General features: G+C 42.1%; 1 protein-coding gene across 1 annotated transcript in view; it reads right to left on the bottom strand.

Annotated features, from left to right (window-relative positions):
• ptn (pleiotrophin) overlaps positions 1-19,064 on the bottom strand; it is a 36,467-nt gene that overhangs the window by 6,693 nt on the left and 10,710 nt on the right. Inside the window, exons 2-4 of the mRNA XM_041030361.1 lie at positions 3,700-3,791; positions 2,859-3,032; positions 53-214 (exon numbers count right to left, since the gene is read on the bottom strand). Of these exons, the coding sequence (XP_040886295.1) occupies positions 53-214; positions 2,859-3,032; positions 3,700-3,790 (427 nt within the window). The 5' untranslated portion in view covers position 3,791. The remainder of the gene's footprint in view (positions 1-52; positions 215-2,858; positions 3,033-3,699; positions 3,792-19,064) is intronic.

Here is a 19,064-nt window from a genome sequence, read left to right as displayed (position 1 = left end):
GTCTGGCGAGAGTTGCATTTCATGTGGTGATGATTTATCCCTCCCAGCTTACCTTGCAGCTTGGTCTTGGGGATTTTCCCGCAGGGCTTGGTGGCTGTGACAGTAGCGGCGCATGTCGCGTCCATGAGCGCTCGCTTCAGCACGCCCGTCCTGTTCTTCTTGCCTGTCGCCAGATCACACTCCCCCCATGCCTGGAAGTCGTACTTGCATTCCCCTATAGCACACAAAGAAATCAGATACTTAATTAGATGCTTTTGTTTAGTGAAGCAGCTCTGAGGATGCATGGTATAGGGGCGATCAAGCAGAACACCTGGTAAAATGACACGCTGCAGCTTCTATATTTGTTTAAAAAAAAAAAAAAAAAAAAGCAGCCAACTGCAATCAGTCAATGGAACAAGTCCCTTGAGCCTGAGGAGTTGTGAGTCATACACTTTGAATGGCTGTTTGATGAGCGGTTATAATTTACTTGGCTATTATCTCCTTCCTATCAATAGAAAGTGTCCAAGATCCACAGAGTGAGTTCTGCAAAAGCCTCTTCACTAGACGCTCTTATTAACAACAAAATAAAAGGCGCTTATAGCTTTTTTTTGCCAGAGGGAACAGATGGTGCTTTCACTGTTTAGATCTTATGTTTCCTATATGGTGAAACTCGCTAACAGATGAATGTAATCAAAAACAGCCCGGCTGCTATTAAGCCTTGAAATAATGGACAGATACAATCTTAGAAGCAGAGTAGTGAAAGCACTTTGAGCAGCACCTCAAATGCATTTCACATGTGTTTGATATTAAATTTAACCCACCATAAACTCAACCCCAGAGGATGCCAGATTGCTCCAGAAAATAGCAACAGCGGCTGATGTATGTTACAGAGATGTGTTTTGAAGAAGTGTGTGTACGTGCACAAGTGTGTGTTTGTGTACAGTATGTTCATCTCTCTCATATCGCCCTCCATTATTTTGTTGCCACTCCAGCCGGGCTCCCTCGAGGCTGTGACACTCATTCGTCAGCTTCCTCTCACATGAAAGCGTCGGACCCCTTGTCACTGCCTCTGAGATCCCAGGATGCTCATCAGGGGAGAGGAGAGATGGGAGAAGGGGTGAGGAGGGGAGGGACAGAGAGCGGTGAGAGGGAGTGACAGGGCCATTGTTGCAGGAATCCCACAGGGACTTTCTGAGCATCCAGCTTTAAAACCCTGCGCTTCCATACCTATAATTTGTCTCTGAGAGAGAGTTTCCTTGCTGGCTCCTGGGACTTTGGCAGGCAGCTCATGTCCTCTTTAAGATGTCACATACAAGTAGGAAAAAAAAAATGGTGGTAGTGTGAACACTCCCACTAATCAGTGACCTTACATCCAGCCAGATTCCCATATGTCTGAATAAGATTTTTCAAACATCAGTCTAAAATATTTGTTCAGGATTTTAAGGCCTTCAGGAAAAAGTAGTTAAAGTTGAAAACTCCTACAATCCATCGTGAATACGGTTGAAACAGGGGTAAGACGGATCATGTATGTGTCACACGTCCACATCTATTACTTGATTACTTGAAAACAATTTTTGTAAATCGTACATCATAACTCTGGTTCTGCTGTAAAAAGGTCTATTGTGAGTTGCTCTCCATTAGCAGCTGGGTTTTACCTACGTGTTGTAAACCCATCAAACCTTTGAAGAACAAAAGATTTCCTCATAATATTAAAATATTAATTCCTCTCGCTTTTACCTCTTTTAGGATCATGTATCCATTTTGGACTTTGTGTGTGTGTGTATTCACAGTCTCTCGGCCATTGTAGCCGAGTATGATTAACTGTGTGATCATTTCTGTGGTCTATTGTTTAGAAACCCATTAGCTGCAGTGTCTTTTACCCTCCTCACCTGCACCACAAAGTTGTCCTCTTTTTTGGTTCATGCTGCTGGAAACCCTGACTCCACAGCATTGTGCACACCTTCCTACTTTAAGCAAAACATTTACAGTCCATGTCTCAAAACTCTGCAAAACAGTTCAAGCCATGTGCCGCAAACTCAGAGCCACTGTTAACCTGGTTTGTTTTTAAGGATCAGGTTAACAGCTTTCATGGTTCTCTTAATAGAACATAAAGCTATATAATTTTGTTCCTTAATGCATTGTGCTACCTACCAATACTCACCCTACAAGCTTTTACATCAGTGATAGACATATTTACTGAGCAGCATGATGTCTGAATCCAGGTTTAGCTGACAGGGTTAAACTTTTCATACCAGTTCTGACGCATTTTGTGGGGCGTTAGTACCAAATGTTACAGTATTTATTTTTCTTTTTAATTGCAAAAACTCCCAAATAAAAAAAGACTCCACAATTTAAAGGCTAGAGACATTTAACTTATTTCCGCTCCTCCAAAACTTGTGCTGCTAAAATCCATATAGCCAGTTAGTGGGACCATTATTTCCTGCAGTGTGTTCATCACTCGTGACAGGCTCATTGCAGAGCAGCAGGCTGCGTGCCTGACAGGCCTTACTGGGGGAACAAAAGTCCCTCAGGCTTGTCACTGCAAGACATTTGCACACACTCATGCCCAAAAAGCAAACGACAAAGCAGAATGATTATTCCTGCGTTTTCAGTCACGACGTATCACATCCGCGGCAGACGTTTCTGTTGTACCTCTAATTAGCAAGCCTTCTCGTTCCTATTGTGAAAATGGGGGCATTGTTTGTGTGAATGACAGGCTACCATACATCATGTGGAGGTGTGGGGTGAGACGGATAGGAGCCATACAGTTATACAGAAAGGGGGAAGTTCTCTGGGTCTTTTAGTGGACATAAATTACCTACCTTACCTTTAAAAGTAAACCTTTTAGATTGGTCATGTACCACACATTCCTCCCTTACCTCCGAACTTCTTCTTCCAGTTGCAGGGGATCTTGCAGCGTTGGGTCTTGATGGTCTGCTTGCAGTCGGTGCCGGTGCGTGTTCCCTCCCTGGTGCCGAGTCCACAGTCCCCTTCATTGGCTACACATACACTCCACTGCCACTCTCCGCAGTCCGACTTACGTTCCTTCTTTCCTGTACAACCAAACACACATTTTAACACCTGGCAAACGGGTAAGACGTTTTTCCTGTCAGAGGTCAAGCCAGGTCTGTGAGGGGTTTTAGGGCAACAGTGAAGTCCGTGTCAGGTCTGAGGTTTTCGTGAAGTCTCACATCTTCAGCTCTGGATATAAAAATATGTTGAATTTTCGTTTTTATTAAAACAAGACATGAAAAGTGAAAGGGTTTATAAAAGTATTTACTCTTGGACTTTTTTTATATTATTTCAAGGCAGTTGTAATGGGTTTAGGTGCTTGCACTGATTTCCAATGCAAATGAACATTTTTCCTTGAATTTAAATTAGGCTAAATGTTGTTTTCCTTACCCAAGAGGGATTTATCTGACTTATTTTCCCCTTTTTTTTTGCAAGATAGTGCTATTTGTTTCTGGCAAATTCTCAGAGGAGACAGATTACTTTAACCCCGCAGGCTTTTTATTTATTTTTTTATTTTCATATATTTTTTAAAAGTTGTGTCCTAAATAAGTTGTTAAGGGGGACATTGTTAACAGTGCAGCCTGTGGGCAGAGATAGCACTGCGTGTCACTCCACTGGGGTAAAGTCCTTTTTACTGTATGCTGAGGAGGTAAAATGGCAGAAAGTGCTTTTCCTTCATCAGACAGGTAAGCGTACTGCTGGATTCACCTTGTTTCTCTTTGCCTCCCTCAGCTGCCATCACCGTTAGCACCAGGAGGGCCATCACAGCCACCCTTGTCCACTGCTTCTGTCCATTCATTCTGAAAGAGAGACGAAGTAACTGTTAGATGAGAATCCTGCTTTGTTTACACGTTATCAGTTCGTGTTGTTCAGCACAAATCTAGCAGTTACGTTGGGATTTGAAGGGTCCCTCAGCCTGACCTGTGTACTTTACTGCCAATTAATGACTTATTACAAAACTCTCCATTTTGAGAAGTCATGATTTTTGATAGCTGCCCAAAAAAAAATCTACCAGTACTTGACAGATTCGGCTATTTGGTAGAACAGGGAGGGTGGGTAGGAAAACAATATTTGTCCCCAAGTCTCATGAGACCAGAGAAACAACCTGGGGAATTTCCATGTCTCATCTTGTGTCATTTCCACTGTGCTGGATTCCAATATCAACATTTTGATTGTCTGCACTGCCGCTACGCTGTCAGTCATGAGTCTATTTGCTGTCATTCTCTGTGAAATCTTGTCACGGGCAGATACAGTCACCATACGAGTTTGATTTGATTTGTCGAAACTCTTGTCTGGGCCTCCTGTGGTCTGAAACAAGAAGACATGTTCAGCACGGCTTTAATTTTAGCGTTTCAGACCTGAAATGGGGCTGCGTCGCCTATCAAGGCTGCTGTGTTTTAAAGGAGCCCCTGCTCTTTGATTCTGCAATCAAAGAGCTGTGCATCCTTAATTTAAGAATAAGAAATAAGAAATAGTGTTTTACATGTTTTACAACAATTTCTTTCATTTAAGAACACAGTAAACAGTAAAGATACAACTGGTGCTGAAGTCACATTTAGGGCAGTAAATGACAACTATTCTAACATCCTCCTTTGCTTTTCAGTTGCCATAAGGTGCAAAAAATCCCAGAGGCTCCTAACGTGAGAGACATGTGCTCTGAATCCAAACAGGTTAACTGAACTGCACACAATTTGCTGTGGAAAAGAAAGAAAAGAGCAAGGCAGCTCCATTATATTCCCCCTGTACAAGTATCTTTCTATTTGTTGACCATTGTTTGCACAGAGCTGCTGACATTTTAGGTGCCAGAATCAGCAGGTTTAAGGTTTTACAAATCAAACTCCATATTGTGCATCAGTTTCCTTCATTGTTTGATCCTCCATCTGGTTCTGGATCAGCAGAAAGCTGTTACTGTCACTACAACCATCCTAATGTACTCTGATGAAATTATTGCAGTAAACCTGTTCCCTTCAGCTATCCTGACTCCTCCATGATTTTTTTTTTTTTTTTTTTTTGGACAGAGAAATCCTCCAGCAGACAGCGCTCTCTGAGAGGAGAGACAGCATGAGACTGAGACAGTTACCAGGTGACCGTCGCCAGAAACACTCCTCTGTGCTCAACTTCTTGTGTTCCTGTGGAAAAGTTGAGCCTGGCAGGGAAATAGTATCCATTTGTCATTTTTAATTAGTCATGAGCTGGCTCTGAGCCGCCCATCCCATTGTGTAATGAACTTGAATTCCCAACTTTTCTTTTCATCCACTCCAGGCTTCATATAAGTAAAGTCTGTCTGTTTAGGGGACTGCAAAGACCTCTGAAATTTAAATGTAGGCATTCAGACTTTATACTTAATTATTATATCTTATTGTAGTGTGTTTTATCTAGGATTTAATGTCTTCAGGCACTTCTTACAAACTCATAATGAGCCTTACAGCAGCGCCTGCAGTTTGTCTTCTAAGAAAAGTCCTCTGAATCCTTCTTTACTTTAATACTTTTCTGACTAACAGCACACAGACAAACCCTGTTTTGATTAAATACTTCAGACTCCATCTCCCTGTTTTGTTTTCTTTAGATTTTTTTTATGTTGACTATTTCTGAGAGATTCCAACGATTCATTTCTATAACCTAAAAAAGGTCGGAAAAAAAAAAAATCACTGAATCCCAACCATGAGAAGCTCGTACAATGAGCTCTAAGAGTTTCAGAGAGAAAACCCAATGAAAGCACCGCGATAAGGATCATTTTGCAAGAAAAAGGCATTGTGGCCTTTCAAAAGATAAGAAAGTCTTTTCCTCAGTAAGTCCCACAGAGTGATGGGCTCTTGGCGCAGTGGAGGCATAAAAAGGGGGACGAGGTTGATGATTTTCAATGAGCGCTCATGCATTAGGTTAAAGAAAGAGAAGACTTGAAATTAAACAGAATTAACCATTTCATTTTTAGCCAGAGAATCCTGCCGGATGACAGGTTTCTCCTCCTCCTGAGGTCAGTAGATTAAATGGAAGTCTCTCCCAACCATGTAGCTCCCATTTCCGGAGCATGACAGCACCTGTAATGGATGACTGAGTGGATCGCAGCATTTGACTATCATTTGGGAAGACGTGTGCTGCCCGTGTAACACTTTGATAAGAAGGGCTGGGGAGCACCAACTTAAAGGACGTCCACTTGTGCTTCTTCATTAATACTCTCCGTCTCTTTCCTCAGCACACACAGTCAGACACACCTACAGCTCTGCACTTCGTGACAAAGAGAAAAGGAGCTTGAAAAAAAAAACACAGACTCTTTCTGTCACGACTCAGAGCCCTATAATTTGACTAAAGCAACAGGGTTTTTTTTTAAATATCAGCACAACTGACATCCACCCTTCGATACAAGTCATCCTTCATCATCAGGAGGTGGTGTTTGTTTTGTTTTGTCCTGTTTTTTTTTTTTTTTTCAAGCAGAAGAAACTGATTACATTTTTAAAATTCTTAGACATATTTCAATATTGTGATAAAGTTGAGCTGGCGGGGCACAGGGGAAAAAAGAGTCATCAATCATTGCTCAGCTTGTCCCCAGATCCTAAGTGAGATACCTGGTGCAGGATATTGCCATACCTGAAGGTTTAGTGAAGCTCTTCAAATAAAAGAAAGTCATTTAATGCCTGGGAGGTTGTAGTAAGTTTCAGAAAAGATCTTTGTGAATTTTTTTTAATCAGGTTTATCAGTGTTTTTTTTGTTTTGTTTTGTTTTGTTTTTTTAACACAACTCCGAGAAAAGCTCTAGACTTTAAATTGCAGGTCAAGCGATGCCCTGGGACCTGATAAGAATTTTTGTTTTTTGTTTTGTAAACATCAAAATAGCTTGAAAACTAGATGGAAAACTTTTTTGGCTGTACCTCATGTTGAATAGTCATAATTTGAACCAGTTAGGGCTGATTATATATTTACAAGACAGACAATTTTTTTTATTCTTTGCTGTTTATGTGTGTGAGAAACATTTGCTGTCTCTTTGAAATTTAAAAAAAAAAACCTACCATCAGAAATCTGTGGCTGAAATGCACCAGCCCAGCAAATCAAAATGTCCAACTGTCACCAGAATTTGCTCGAATTTCTAAAATTACATGGTACAAATTGCAGTTAATTTATGCTTTGACTTTCTGCTGCAAACATCTGCATGAGGGTAAACAGGCACATTGGGATTCCTCATCACTGTTTATCATAGGATGGTGGTACAAGAGGCAGCGGACAAGTCTTTCTTAAACATGTTTCATCAGTGAGGTTTGCATTACTGAGGGAGCCAAATGTGTGTGTCACATTTAGTGAAGTATAAATGTCGAAATCTGGTAACAGAAGAAGTGCATGTTTGCAAACCTCTCACCACGAGGGGTTACTTTAGCTGGAACATCACAAACATCCAGCGGTCAGTGTGGCTCATGAGCCAGGGAGAATTAGTCCTATCAAACCCTCCATTTGCCTCATTGATCCAGACACAGCTGTGGGTTCCTGGTGAGGAGAGTGGAGGAGGAAAGCCAATACTGGCCACAAGTCGATGGACCTTCTCTGACTCCGTGTGTGCTTCGGCAAACATGCACACACAAGACGCTCCACCACTCTGGAGCACAGACAAACACTAGACGCAAAACACTCTCCACCTCTCTCCCCTGCCTCATTAGGACTGACGTAATCCCTGACGACTACATAAAGGAGAACCTATTTATACGAGCAGATCCTCTCGCTTGCGTCTGATTCAAAGGCAGGAGGCGATGGAATCGACGGCGCAGGAATAAAGAAGAGGCCAGTTTAATGAATCGATTATGAGCCCCAGAAAAAGGGGAATCGCTCGAGTTATTAGCCGTTCGGGCTGAGAGAAACAGATTTCCAGCATCATCGTCCTGTGAAGAATGCATTTTGGTTTCTTTAAACTATTTACCTCTCAAAATCCAGCTCTTTATCAGAGAACTTATTTAAATACATGTGGGGAGCATGTGATTAAGCAACGGCCCCTCTGTGGCATGCTAAAGATGAACATAAATATTATCATAAGACACATGTATGCTTTTAATATCACTTAGCTGCATGTGAATTATACATGTTTTTTTTAATAACCCGAAGGTAACAAATCAAAGAATGTAGCTCCCAAAGGCAAGTCTTTCCCAGCTCTCTTTGACTCTGTCATGCAATATTTAGAGTTGTGCCAATGGGAGGTAATCCTTTTTTCAAATTTGTTTTACATGTTAGGATTTATTTCAGTCCAAATGTGCATTTGAATCGAGTCATGCGATGCAGTGAAACACACTTTTAGCAACATGAAAAAGCAGTAAACATTATTTGAAATACACAAATGCACACTTTTGGTTTTAGCAGAAACTTTAAAGCTGCTGTAATTGAACTTTTTAGAATAAAAATCAAATGATAATGACAACGTGACAGAGTGAAATGGGTCAGTCGATGAAAGTACAGAGAAGCTGCCCACAGCTTGACAGAGCTTCACAGTGAGTTTCAGTTCATTGTTCGGTTCTTCAGCCTTGGATGAAAATTGCTTGCCTGGCAAAAAAAAAAGTTGCCTAGCTTCCAGATTTGCCTCCCAAGTCGACCATGGGAATGAACGTTTCCAAAGCCGGCACCACCCACGTGTTCCCATGTGGGCCACGGACTTTATATCAGGATGACATAGCTAAAATAAAACTCACTTTTCTGGGCTGTGGGAAAAATTTTACAAATATAAAACCTTTATGGATTAAAAATTCATAAGAGAGTAAAAACCAACCCCATTTCCAGTTCGAGGTGTCCTGTCAACAGTTTAACAGATGTCTCTTTTATGATGATGGGCTGGGGAAAAAACACTTTTTGGGATGCAGAACTGTGAGTACTGCATTTTTCTGACAGTGGCATGTAGCAGCCCAGCTGCTGCTGAGACCAGCTCTCGTACAGACTCTCATACATTGATTTCATAATTTATCATCTTCATGGAGCCTGCAGCCTAATGTTTTAGACGGATAATGATGCATATTGTTTTACTTCCACTCAACAGCAGCATATAATGTTTGTGTGCCCGGCTCTCAGAGGTGCGCAGCACAAAATATTCAAGAACTTGAACTACTCGATGCGTTTAGAGGTCCTCTAAAGGAGCTCTGTAAGCCGCTCGTCTTTGAGTGTCAACATGTGAGCATATTTTCACCGAATCGTAAAGAGCCTTTTTCATCTGTCACAGCTTCAGTGATTAGAGGAATGGCAGGTAAAGTTGTTAGAGGACTTACAATAAGGACTACTGTTCAAATCCACACGGCCTGTAAACAGGGACAAAGCCTGATTGTAGGTCAGACAGGAACAAGCCGCCACGCTCCACCTATCTCATCTGCTAAGTAAAAAGAGGGATGGCAGCCAAACATGTTCCATGACGTAAGGCTGATTGACCGTACAACTCTGAACAACAGACCAGTGGGGAAAAAAAACAACAAAAAAAACAAAACACCTCATGCACTTTGTGCAAAGAAGAAATCTGTGGATGGCCAATGTGCTGTATTAAGCACGTTTTATCTTGTGCAATAAGTTTTTTTTTCTCCCCCCAGTTTTCCCTCTAGCTTTTCCGTCGGAAGGAAAAGGTTCCAAGCTTCCAAGTGATAAACACTGCTCTTCTGTGGAAAAAGTCACTCAGGTCATTTATAGCTTTGTTCTAAGACCAAAAATGGGCCTGGAGAAGAAAGAAATGGCCTTGCCGATCTGTCTCTCTGTTATGCAGAGGGTAAGCATTCTGCTCACAGGTATTTGTGCTCAGGCCCAAGGGAAAACAAATACACACAGCTGAAGTCGGGCCAAACAACACAAAGTCACGCAGTCTAATAGGAGCGTAAGTGAATCTCTGCTTAAACAGGTGTTTAACAAACAACCACATCCATTAAACAGACAAGGAGCTGCCGTGTGCATCTCACTGCACCTGTGGGTTCTTCATCACATGGCAGCACATGCATGGCTGCAACTTTTCCTCCTCTCTGGAGATACATGAACTGTTTCCAGTCTCTATCACCCTGCTCTATTTAAAGCTGCACCAATCAATATTGAAACTCTGATTTTCCTTCAGCTTCATAGTGTTTTAGGTGTCTGTCAGTGTTTTGGTTCACTTTTACTAGCCTCGTTTACAGAAGCAGCAAACAGCTGTTTTCAATTGAACTCTCATAAACCCACTTTGAGCTAATTGCTCAGCACCACACGGCAGAGGGACAAAGTCTGCAACAAGCTAGTGAACAGTTTGATGCATTTAGCAGCTAAAGAGCCTCATATTTTTCACAGGGGTCAGTGGAAACCAAGCAAGAGCCAAAAAAGGAGTGAATATTGGTCTGACATTAGTCAGCTAGCCAGGAACACTAATGCTTACATTTCTCCGTGCCTGCTGGGTGAGTAAATAGGCAATCATGTGCTCATATGTAGACCTTGTGTGTTGCCCTCAAGTGGCCAAAAAATGATATCCCTTTTGTTTTTGAAGCTCTAACGAGTAATTTAACAGCAGCTAAGGATGCACTTTTTGCTGCTGTGGTTGAGGTTATTACTTTGCTGTAGCGATGTAGGAGTGTCTGCGTGGGAGGGTGTGATCAGTCCAAACGTCTCTGACAAAATGCTTTTCAGTTTGGTGTGAAGGTTCAGGTTGAATTAATGAAGAAACTGAATTTTGACAGCGTCTCACACAGAAATGTCTTTGCTACGATGATTATTTCCGTTCCTGCCAAGTCACTTCTGACACTGAGAAAAACAAAAACAAAAGAAAACACATTTTATTGACAGATTTCTTTGTTCGGTTCACTGTTTGTTTATCTTTAGTTACAGAAAATACAGCGCTGTGTCCTTGGGAAAAGTCAGGCGGGAAAAAAAAAACACTTCTGAGTGGCTTTCCCATCACAGTAGTTGAGATTCAGAGAAGGAGCGAATGTCTCACCTAGACACAGGGCATATTGAAAGGATTTATTTAGGTGTTTCTTGCTCTGTGTGTTCCTTGAGCTGAGCTTTTGAGAGATTCCAGCACAGATGAAACGAGAAGTGTATTGTCTAGAGGACAGAGGGAGGCCTTTGAAAGAGACAGGCAAGCAGACAAGCATGTAAAGTCAGGCATGTAGCTCCAGAAAGCAGCCAGAAATAAAAAAGTGGACGGAACACAAAGCATAAACAGTCATGTGAATGGTTTCAGCAGGAGTGTAGATAACTGTATGGCAAACAATATGTGAGAAAGCTAAGAAAATGCTGCTGAGAGCAATAATAACTCCGGGTTAGATAACGAGTGCCATTGAAGAAAAGTGAATCATTTCTCATGGGGACGTAGGACGCCGTAATGGAGGCACGGCACCATTTCTCATGTGTTTAGGTGCAGATGATTAGAGGAAAATGCCACACATTTTCTGACTTGTGTTTTGTAAAGGTCAGACAGTGGGGGAGAGAGTGTGTGGAGAGGGTCCCCGCTATCTCTCAGAACAGCCCTGGAGGAGCCCCCAGGGAGCCACGCTCCGGAACAAAAACAGCATGTGTGGTACTCTGTGTGTGTGTGTGTGTGTGTGTGTCAGGCTTTCTGTGTGTATATCTGTGTGTGCATTGTGTTTGAGGCCAAGTCTTGAAAACAGAGCTCAGTTTGAACAGCGGTGCAGAATGACGGGCTTGTTTAATGATAAAAACACAATAATAATAAGGATGACAAACAATAGCTCTGTGAGAGCATCGGAGCCGAAACTGCTGAAATTGAAGACCTCAATTTATGCATGAATGCCTCCATTACACTGATCATATTATATTTACGCCTCCAAACACCCACTCAGTAGTTTATCCTCCCGCTCATCTCCGTGCCACCTTTTTCTTTATTATTAGCACACATATGAGGACATTATGAGCACCATACTGTCACTGGGACAATGAACTCCAGTAGTTATCAGTTATCCTCCTTTTTTAGAATTACAAAACTGCAATACCACAAATGAAGGCTGAGCAGAACACTCTTTGAAAAATGCAGTCCCACACCCTTCATCTCTTTATCTCAGACTCGACTCATCTTTGTAATATTTCAGCCATGTTTTCATATGGAAAAAAAAAAAAAACAGCTGCACAAATAGAGCCAGGGGGGCCACACAAGTGGATTAAAATTTCAACAAGGGCCTCTGTTCAGTGGAGACAGGTTGGTAAAAAAAAAAAAAACAACATGTTTTAGCACTGGCTCAAGGGGTAAACATTTCAAACAAATATTAAAGAATACTCAAATTTAGGACGCAGTGGATGGTAGCACACAAGTTTGAAAGATAGCCGCCGTTTAATTTTCAGAAGTTTGGAACTTTTGTCTCGTGTCAACAACTTTCAGGTCTGCCTGTCTGACTTTCTGAGACGTCACTCAACATTTGAAGAATGACAATATGACAAGTCATTCCCTGTGCTGTCGCAAAAATAAAAATGTAGTTAAAACACTGTGATAAAATTTATTAAATCTGCAGCAGCTTTTCCACAAATTGAAAAATTAAATTAGTGTCTATTTATGTGTTATTTTGCAAAAAGTTGGGTTAAAAATGACAAATAAACTGACATTTTTTTTTTAGCAGTCTCAGTATCTGGTTTCTGCCTAAGCTCAGATAGATGTAGCACATTTAGAGAAAATCCTGAAAAGGGCTTCGCAGTGTGAATATTTTGCGTCTGCAGATTTTGATCATTTTTAGATCATGCTGATTTGGTTGTGTTGTATTCACACAGTCACCTATTCTTCTCCTGACCATTAATCTCAATTCCTCTCAGTGAAGAAAGCTACAGCTGAATCACCTGTGTCCGGCCTGGCTGCAGGGGACGTCTTATCGCCACTCCTTGTCCTCGCGCCTTTCTCTCCGTTTGGGTGCCTTTTGATTGCTTGAAATAGCTGGGCCTGTTCCCTTTAGATCCTGGCTGTCTGGCTAGTGGACCTGTGCAGTCTGATCCCCCTGGCAGCTGCTGACAGCCCAGAAACAGAGCTCCGTCCCTCAAGCCCCACGCTGTTAGCATCAACAGTCACCACCTCCCTCTCTCCTCTCTCAGACGCTCTCCCCTGCCTACTCTCCGAAGGCACCAATTTAGACATGTCTATCTAATTGAATAGGCAACATTTATCTGTATGTGTGTGAGTGTGTGTGTGTGTGTTCCTCGCAGGAACTCACTGAAAGCACCTTGAGCCACTTGTTCATTAAAGTATGCTGGATGACAAAGCTTTTGCACACAGCGTGGGCAGTTTTGTCCGCCTTTTGATTAAGGCATCCTCCCTCCTATTCTCTTTCCCACCCTGCCCCACCCCCCAGCCCCACCCCCCAGCCCCCTCAGTTCCTTTCTCCACTTCCTATTCGATGTATTTAGTGAAGAGATATAGAGAGAGTTTGTATTTTCTGTCCACTTGAGCAATGCAATGCATATCTCTGGGTATATAATTTTGCCTGTAAACCGACTGTGGAATTTCATATTGGGAGTGGAAAGGCTGTGACAGCTTATTAAAGAGCCCGGAAATCACAGTCTTCTTGAAAGTGAAGTGAGAATGCCCTTAACGTGCTGTGGATTAAGATAAATAATGCTGCAGCAGATACGTGGTTACGTGTGATAATTGCATTTCTGCAATTATCGTGGCATACATAAATGTCAGTCAGCGAGTCCAAAGCGCACATAATTAAGCAGAGTCGGTTAGAGAGAGATGCGTTAATTACTCCATTATTTTCTCCTTAGATGCTGAAGTGGCTGTCCAACCAAAATGTGTAGTTTGTTTCTCACAGCAGGGGCGGAAGCACTGTGCTGACTTCAGGTGGCTCAGCATAAAAACTTCGCTTTCACTCTTAGATTCTCACCAAGTTCAGTTTATCATCACCTTCTTTTTCCATCCGTGTCAAGCTGACCACCATTCTCCATTCACACACTTTAAACAACTGGCTTTCAAGTCATTCTCGCAATAACAAGCTGTACCAAACCATTTAACACTTACACTGTGGTTCCTCCGTCTCTGAGCAGTTACATTGCAGGCAGTGGGATAGATAAATACATTCTGCATCAAAGACAGAAATAACATGCAGATTAGCTTGGGGGGGAAAGGGCTCAGGTGTGTTGGTCACGGTGAAATTAAAAAAGAAAAAAGAAAAAGAACCTCGTTGAATGGCTGAGTTAGAGAAGAAAACTTTTCCACACGACGCTGGCACCGAGCTGAGGCCACAGGAGGAACAATAAAGTGCATGAACGAAGGTTTCTCACACACACACGCTCACAACAGTCTCGCAAACAAGGGGACTGGCGCTCTCAGAGAAAAGAAGTTTGACTCTTGGAGTTAGATGCTGAGGTGCTGTTTACTTCTTTTTGTTTTTCTATTTTCTGTTTTGTTTATTTTAATTCATAGATGCTTACATTAATTTATTTTAACTGAAGAACCTATATTTAAAGTTACATTAAACAGTGAATTCCAGAGTTTGCAGAATGTTGCATGCATGTCTGGACAGTTTTATATATTCATGGTTGGCATGGCCTGTGGTGGTGGGGCCCAATGTGATATACCTTTAATGGGCCCCCAAAATCCCTGCCGACGCCCCTGACCACACATCAGCGAGAGGCGATATTGCTCATCCTCTGGATTAAACCATGATTCCAGTCTCAGATAACATACATCTACCGCCTACACACACGCCAACATCTCCCCACGGAGGTTTCCCACCCACTTCCCCCAAAACAGGCGTCACACTGCGAGGCTGAGAGGGAGCACGACTACAGCTGCCGGTGGAGAGATAACGCCTGCAGTTACCTGTAATCCCACACCAGCTTCTTACACACAGCATCGTGGTCACAGCAACATGCTCAGCTTCAGTTTTTTTTTTTTCAAACAAACCAGAAACCTAAAGCCTGTTTGAAGTTTTTTTCCCCAAATCCAAGGAATAATCACTTTAACACACATCTGCTGTTGTGAGCACAAACTCTGCTTTCATGTACGGGATGAAGAGACAATCAAAACTTATTTATATGAACATCCACAGATTATTATTTTGTTCACATTTTGTAGACGCACATACTGCAAGGAGACCTGGTTGTAGAAATGTATTTTAGTGTGGTACAAAATAATAGCCGTCACTATCTGTCTTCAATCTGATTGAAGCAAAAATAAAATTGCGTGGGAGCATGATCCCACCTAAAGAACTTCAAAAGAGAGATAAGAAACTGGAAATATAAAAAGCCTCGATACAACACCGCGAGCCGAGTATGAAATCAAAACCTATCAAAAGCGATACAATAACGTGGATGCGCTACTGAACACCATTCAGTATTTTCACATTCAGACAGAAAAAAGGAAGAGTCTCGAGCCGGACGCTTCTGTCAGTGTGCTGTCTGTAAGCAAAGGAAAAGGTGTTCTGCAGTGTGAAGCCCACCAGGCCTGAGGATCTATGTCAGTTAAAGCCTGCCACCACTTAATAGAGCACAATAGAGCTTCGAGGTCAGTGGAGGGAAATTTTACAAGTTCCAAGTAGCTGTGGACGTATGTGCTGCTCTCAGAACAAAACATAACCTCTGTCGTTTGTTGGGTAAAGTTTATCCAAAACTCATTACAGCACAGTACCAGCTGGATTCAGGCAGACAGACCAATTAAACCAGGGGTGTCCAAACTGTTCCACCAAGGGCTGGTGTGGCTGCAGGTTTTTGTTCCAACCAAGCAGCAGCACACCAGACTTGACTCATTTAATCAACTGATCTTCAGACAGTTGATTGGTCAAACTGTGTGCTCTTCATTCATTTCAACAAAAACCTGCAGCCACACGGCCCTTTGTGGAACAGTTTGGACACCACTGAATTAAACAGCTTAACCTGTGTCAGGTTTGTAGGAAATATGAAGAAAATATATTTTCTGTCCCCTAAGCTGTTGTTTGCTGTAGAGTCAAAGACAGAATAATTTGCTTTTATATATTTGATAACATTTGGGATTTCCGTTTTATTTTCTTGAGAGTGTTGCGCTGCGCTGTATGAGGGCTGAGACAGACGACGCGAGCGAGGCTGTGAAAGGATTCATTAATGTTCCTCTCCCTCCTTGTCCCTCATTCTGCCTGCAGATCTCATCTCGCATCTTGAGGGAAGCCGCGGTGACAGTGGTGGCAACATTAGCTTGCGAGGCATGCTAAACTGTGCTGTCGCCGAGATGTGCACAAGATGAGAGGTTCTGACTGACATCGAAAGGCAAGACAAAAACTGGGAGAGTGTGGGGGTGGACCCTGTTTATTCACTTCAGCAAAACAAATTGTAGTGGACAGTTCTGACAGTCCTTCCCACCATTTTTGAAGAGATGTAGTGTTGTGGTTGCAGTATTAGTGTCACACTAAATGCTGGAGAATATATACAGTATATTTATGCTGTACATATACATATATATATATATGTTACCTATCACATTTAAACTGGTTCTCTCCTGAGCCCACATACCGTGAATCAGAGGTGCTTTTATCTGCATTTCTTTATACCTTCTTGAAAAAGGTACTAAAGGTCTAATGTTGAATAACAAAGATACAGTATGGTTTCTCTGTTTTGCTGAAGCACCTCCTGTTGGTTCCCTCGTAGCCTGTGTGGCAGTGGAACAAAGCTTGAGTGCACATTATGAAAGCGTCACAAAGGAAAACAGCAGTAAATTTCCCTCCAGGCTGAAGCTCACCTCAGATCACACGGCAGCAGCAGAGAGAAATAGTTACGGTTCAACATCTACAAGACGCACGTCACACGCCCTCGACCAGTCAGGCCCCCCCTCCCCCTTTCCCGCCACAAGCGGCACCTAAAAAAAAACCTATTGATTTTAAAATAACAATAATAGTTGGACTCTACAGCCCTTTGAGTTGCAGAATTACCTTGATATCCGTCCAATTTCAGGGATGACTGCAACCGAGCGAGTTTAGGCCTTTTAATCACTAACCTGTGTGATTTGGTAGGAGGCAATCATCAGTGGTCATTTTCAACTATTTTCTCCCAAGGACACCAGTCAGCGGCTCCTCTATTTGCACCACATGTGCCCAACACGCTGGAGGCAGGTGTGAATTCACTGTTAATTAGCGCACGCACATCCCAACCCCCTGTTCGATTCCCATCTCCAGTTTGAAACGTTTGCTTGATTAATATTCACTCACATGCTGCTCCCAGGTGGAAGACCCGCTGAGAGACGGGAGTTTTAGGTGCTGCGTTCAATAACACTGTTTCTGTGCTGCTTTGGTTGGGGATTTGTTCCTCCCTGCAGATTTCTTCCCTTCAAATACCCCCGGCAGCCTGTCTGAAACGGAAAGATAGTCCAACGGAGTCGAGGTGAACTTGAAGTGAAGAGTGAAGTTTTTTCCTCCCCGACATTATTCACGAAATCCATGGATGAATAAGGAACATGACAAACGGATCGCTACGTTCTCATGAGGTGAAACAATGAATATTTACAGCTCTTTTCCTTTTCATTCGAATAAAATGGCTTGGGGTACGAAAACTTTGAATAAGTATCTTAAATAGTTAATTCAAACATCTGGATTGAACTTTTCTTGAATAATTGAAAACACATTTATCCAGTATGGTGAGAAAAGTTATGAACTTGATTCCAGTGCAGACAAACTTACACTATATATATATATATATATATATATATATATATATATATATATATATATATATATATATATATATATATATATATATTTTCTTTTTTTTTTTTTTTTTTTTCCTTTAAAATCCCAGACCCATGTGGACCTGCATCAGATGTGAGTATTGCTTTGAAAGAAATGTGTGAGACTGAATCATCATCAACCATCATTAAATCACTGGTCACTCCTAAAGGCTGTTCACATTTTCGGCCTGTTCACACTGTTATCTTTATCTCTTCCACACCTCCCTTTAGATCACTAAATAGTTACTTCATTTCTTTTACAGCAGTAGGTGGGTGTTTGAAATAAGATGTTAGTGCTAAATGATGATTAGAATTTCCCAGTCCTGCTTCAGTTCTCCCCACAAAGGGAAGAAAGCAGCTAATTTCTGATGACTCAACCACGGAAAATAATCACACTTATTCAGTAAAGTCTATTTTTCTTCTTAATGTGTGGCAGAAACTGGAAACTGGAGACTTGGTTTTGACGGTGATATTGGTTTCTTTTGATTTAACTGTCAGCAGAGGGCTCTCATGATCTATCCATAGTAGCCCTGACCTCTCATCTGCATTCTGTTGCAGTAGCTGTGTTTAATGACACCCACCATCAACGTCCTTTCATGGCATTATCGAACGGGGCTTTTCTCTTCCGCCCTCGATGCTCAAACAGCAGTGGAGATTGCCTTAACGTTTACCTCACCTCACTGTCAAAAACTATGTGTGTCTTTGTTTCCTTCAGCTCGATGTCCCATTGATTTCCTCACCATTCTCCTGATTAGGCTGAATTACATGATATCCAGGGTCCGTCTCTCTTCGGTGTGACCTCCATGTGTGGATGTTCAAAAGCCCTTGTTGCAGTGTGGCTGTCGTAGTGAGTGAATGACCTCATCAACTACACACTGGCCTCTACTGGGTGAAAAAAGTTATTGCCTGAGGAAAGGGAAGCAGAGCACAGATGGGTTTTTTTGGGGGAGATAGGATCATTTCAAACGGTATAGGTGGAAGATGTCAGCTGCATTAGGGGTTCATTTAAAAATATCATCCATGTTGATGGGTAGTTTTGCAGTATGCAGCAGCACAGAAATGAAAACGCCGAGTTGTTTCGCTACTCCTTGTGAACCTGCGTGTCTTCTCATCTCCCCAAAACACTCTTTTGGCAGGCTTTGAATTACCTGCACTCATCCCTGCCTAAATTGTTCAAATATGTTAGAAGTTGATCAAACAGAAAGGCTTTCGGAGCACACGGCCGACAGAGCTTCCCCTGTGGGCTGTTGGGGATCAGACGCGAAAACAGGGAAAGAACAAAGGCTTGTCGGGACTGTTAAAGACGCCCGGACCACAGCAGCCCATCAAAATTCACTCAGTGAAACAGGCATGAAATACCCGCCGACTGCAAGAGCCTCTCAAACACGTCTCTCAGAAAATGTGTCAAAATGGGGAGATACTTATATGTGAGACGTGAAGTCTTTACTTCACTTGCTCTTTATCTTCTTCAACCACAGATC

The sequence above is a fragment of the Toxotes jaculatrix genome, chromosome 22 (assembly GCF_017976425.1).
Source record: "Toxotes jaculatrix isolate fToxJac2 chromosome 22, fToxJac2.pri, whole genome shotgun sequence".
NCBI lineage: Eukaryota > Metazoa > Chordata > Actinopteri > Toxotidae > Toxotes > Toxotes jaculatrix.
This window is presented reverse-complemented; position numbering and strand designations above follow the sequence as displayed.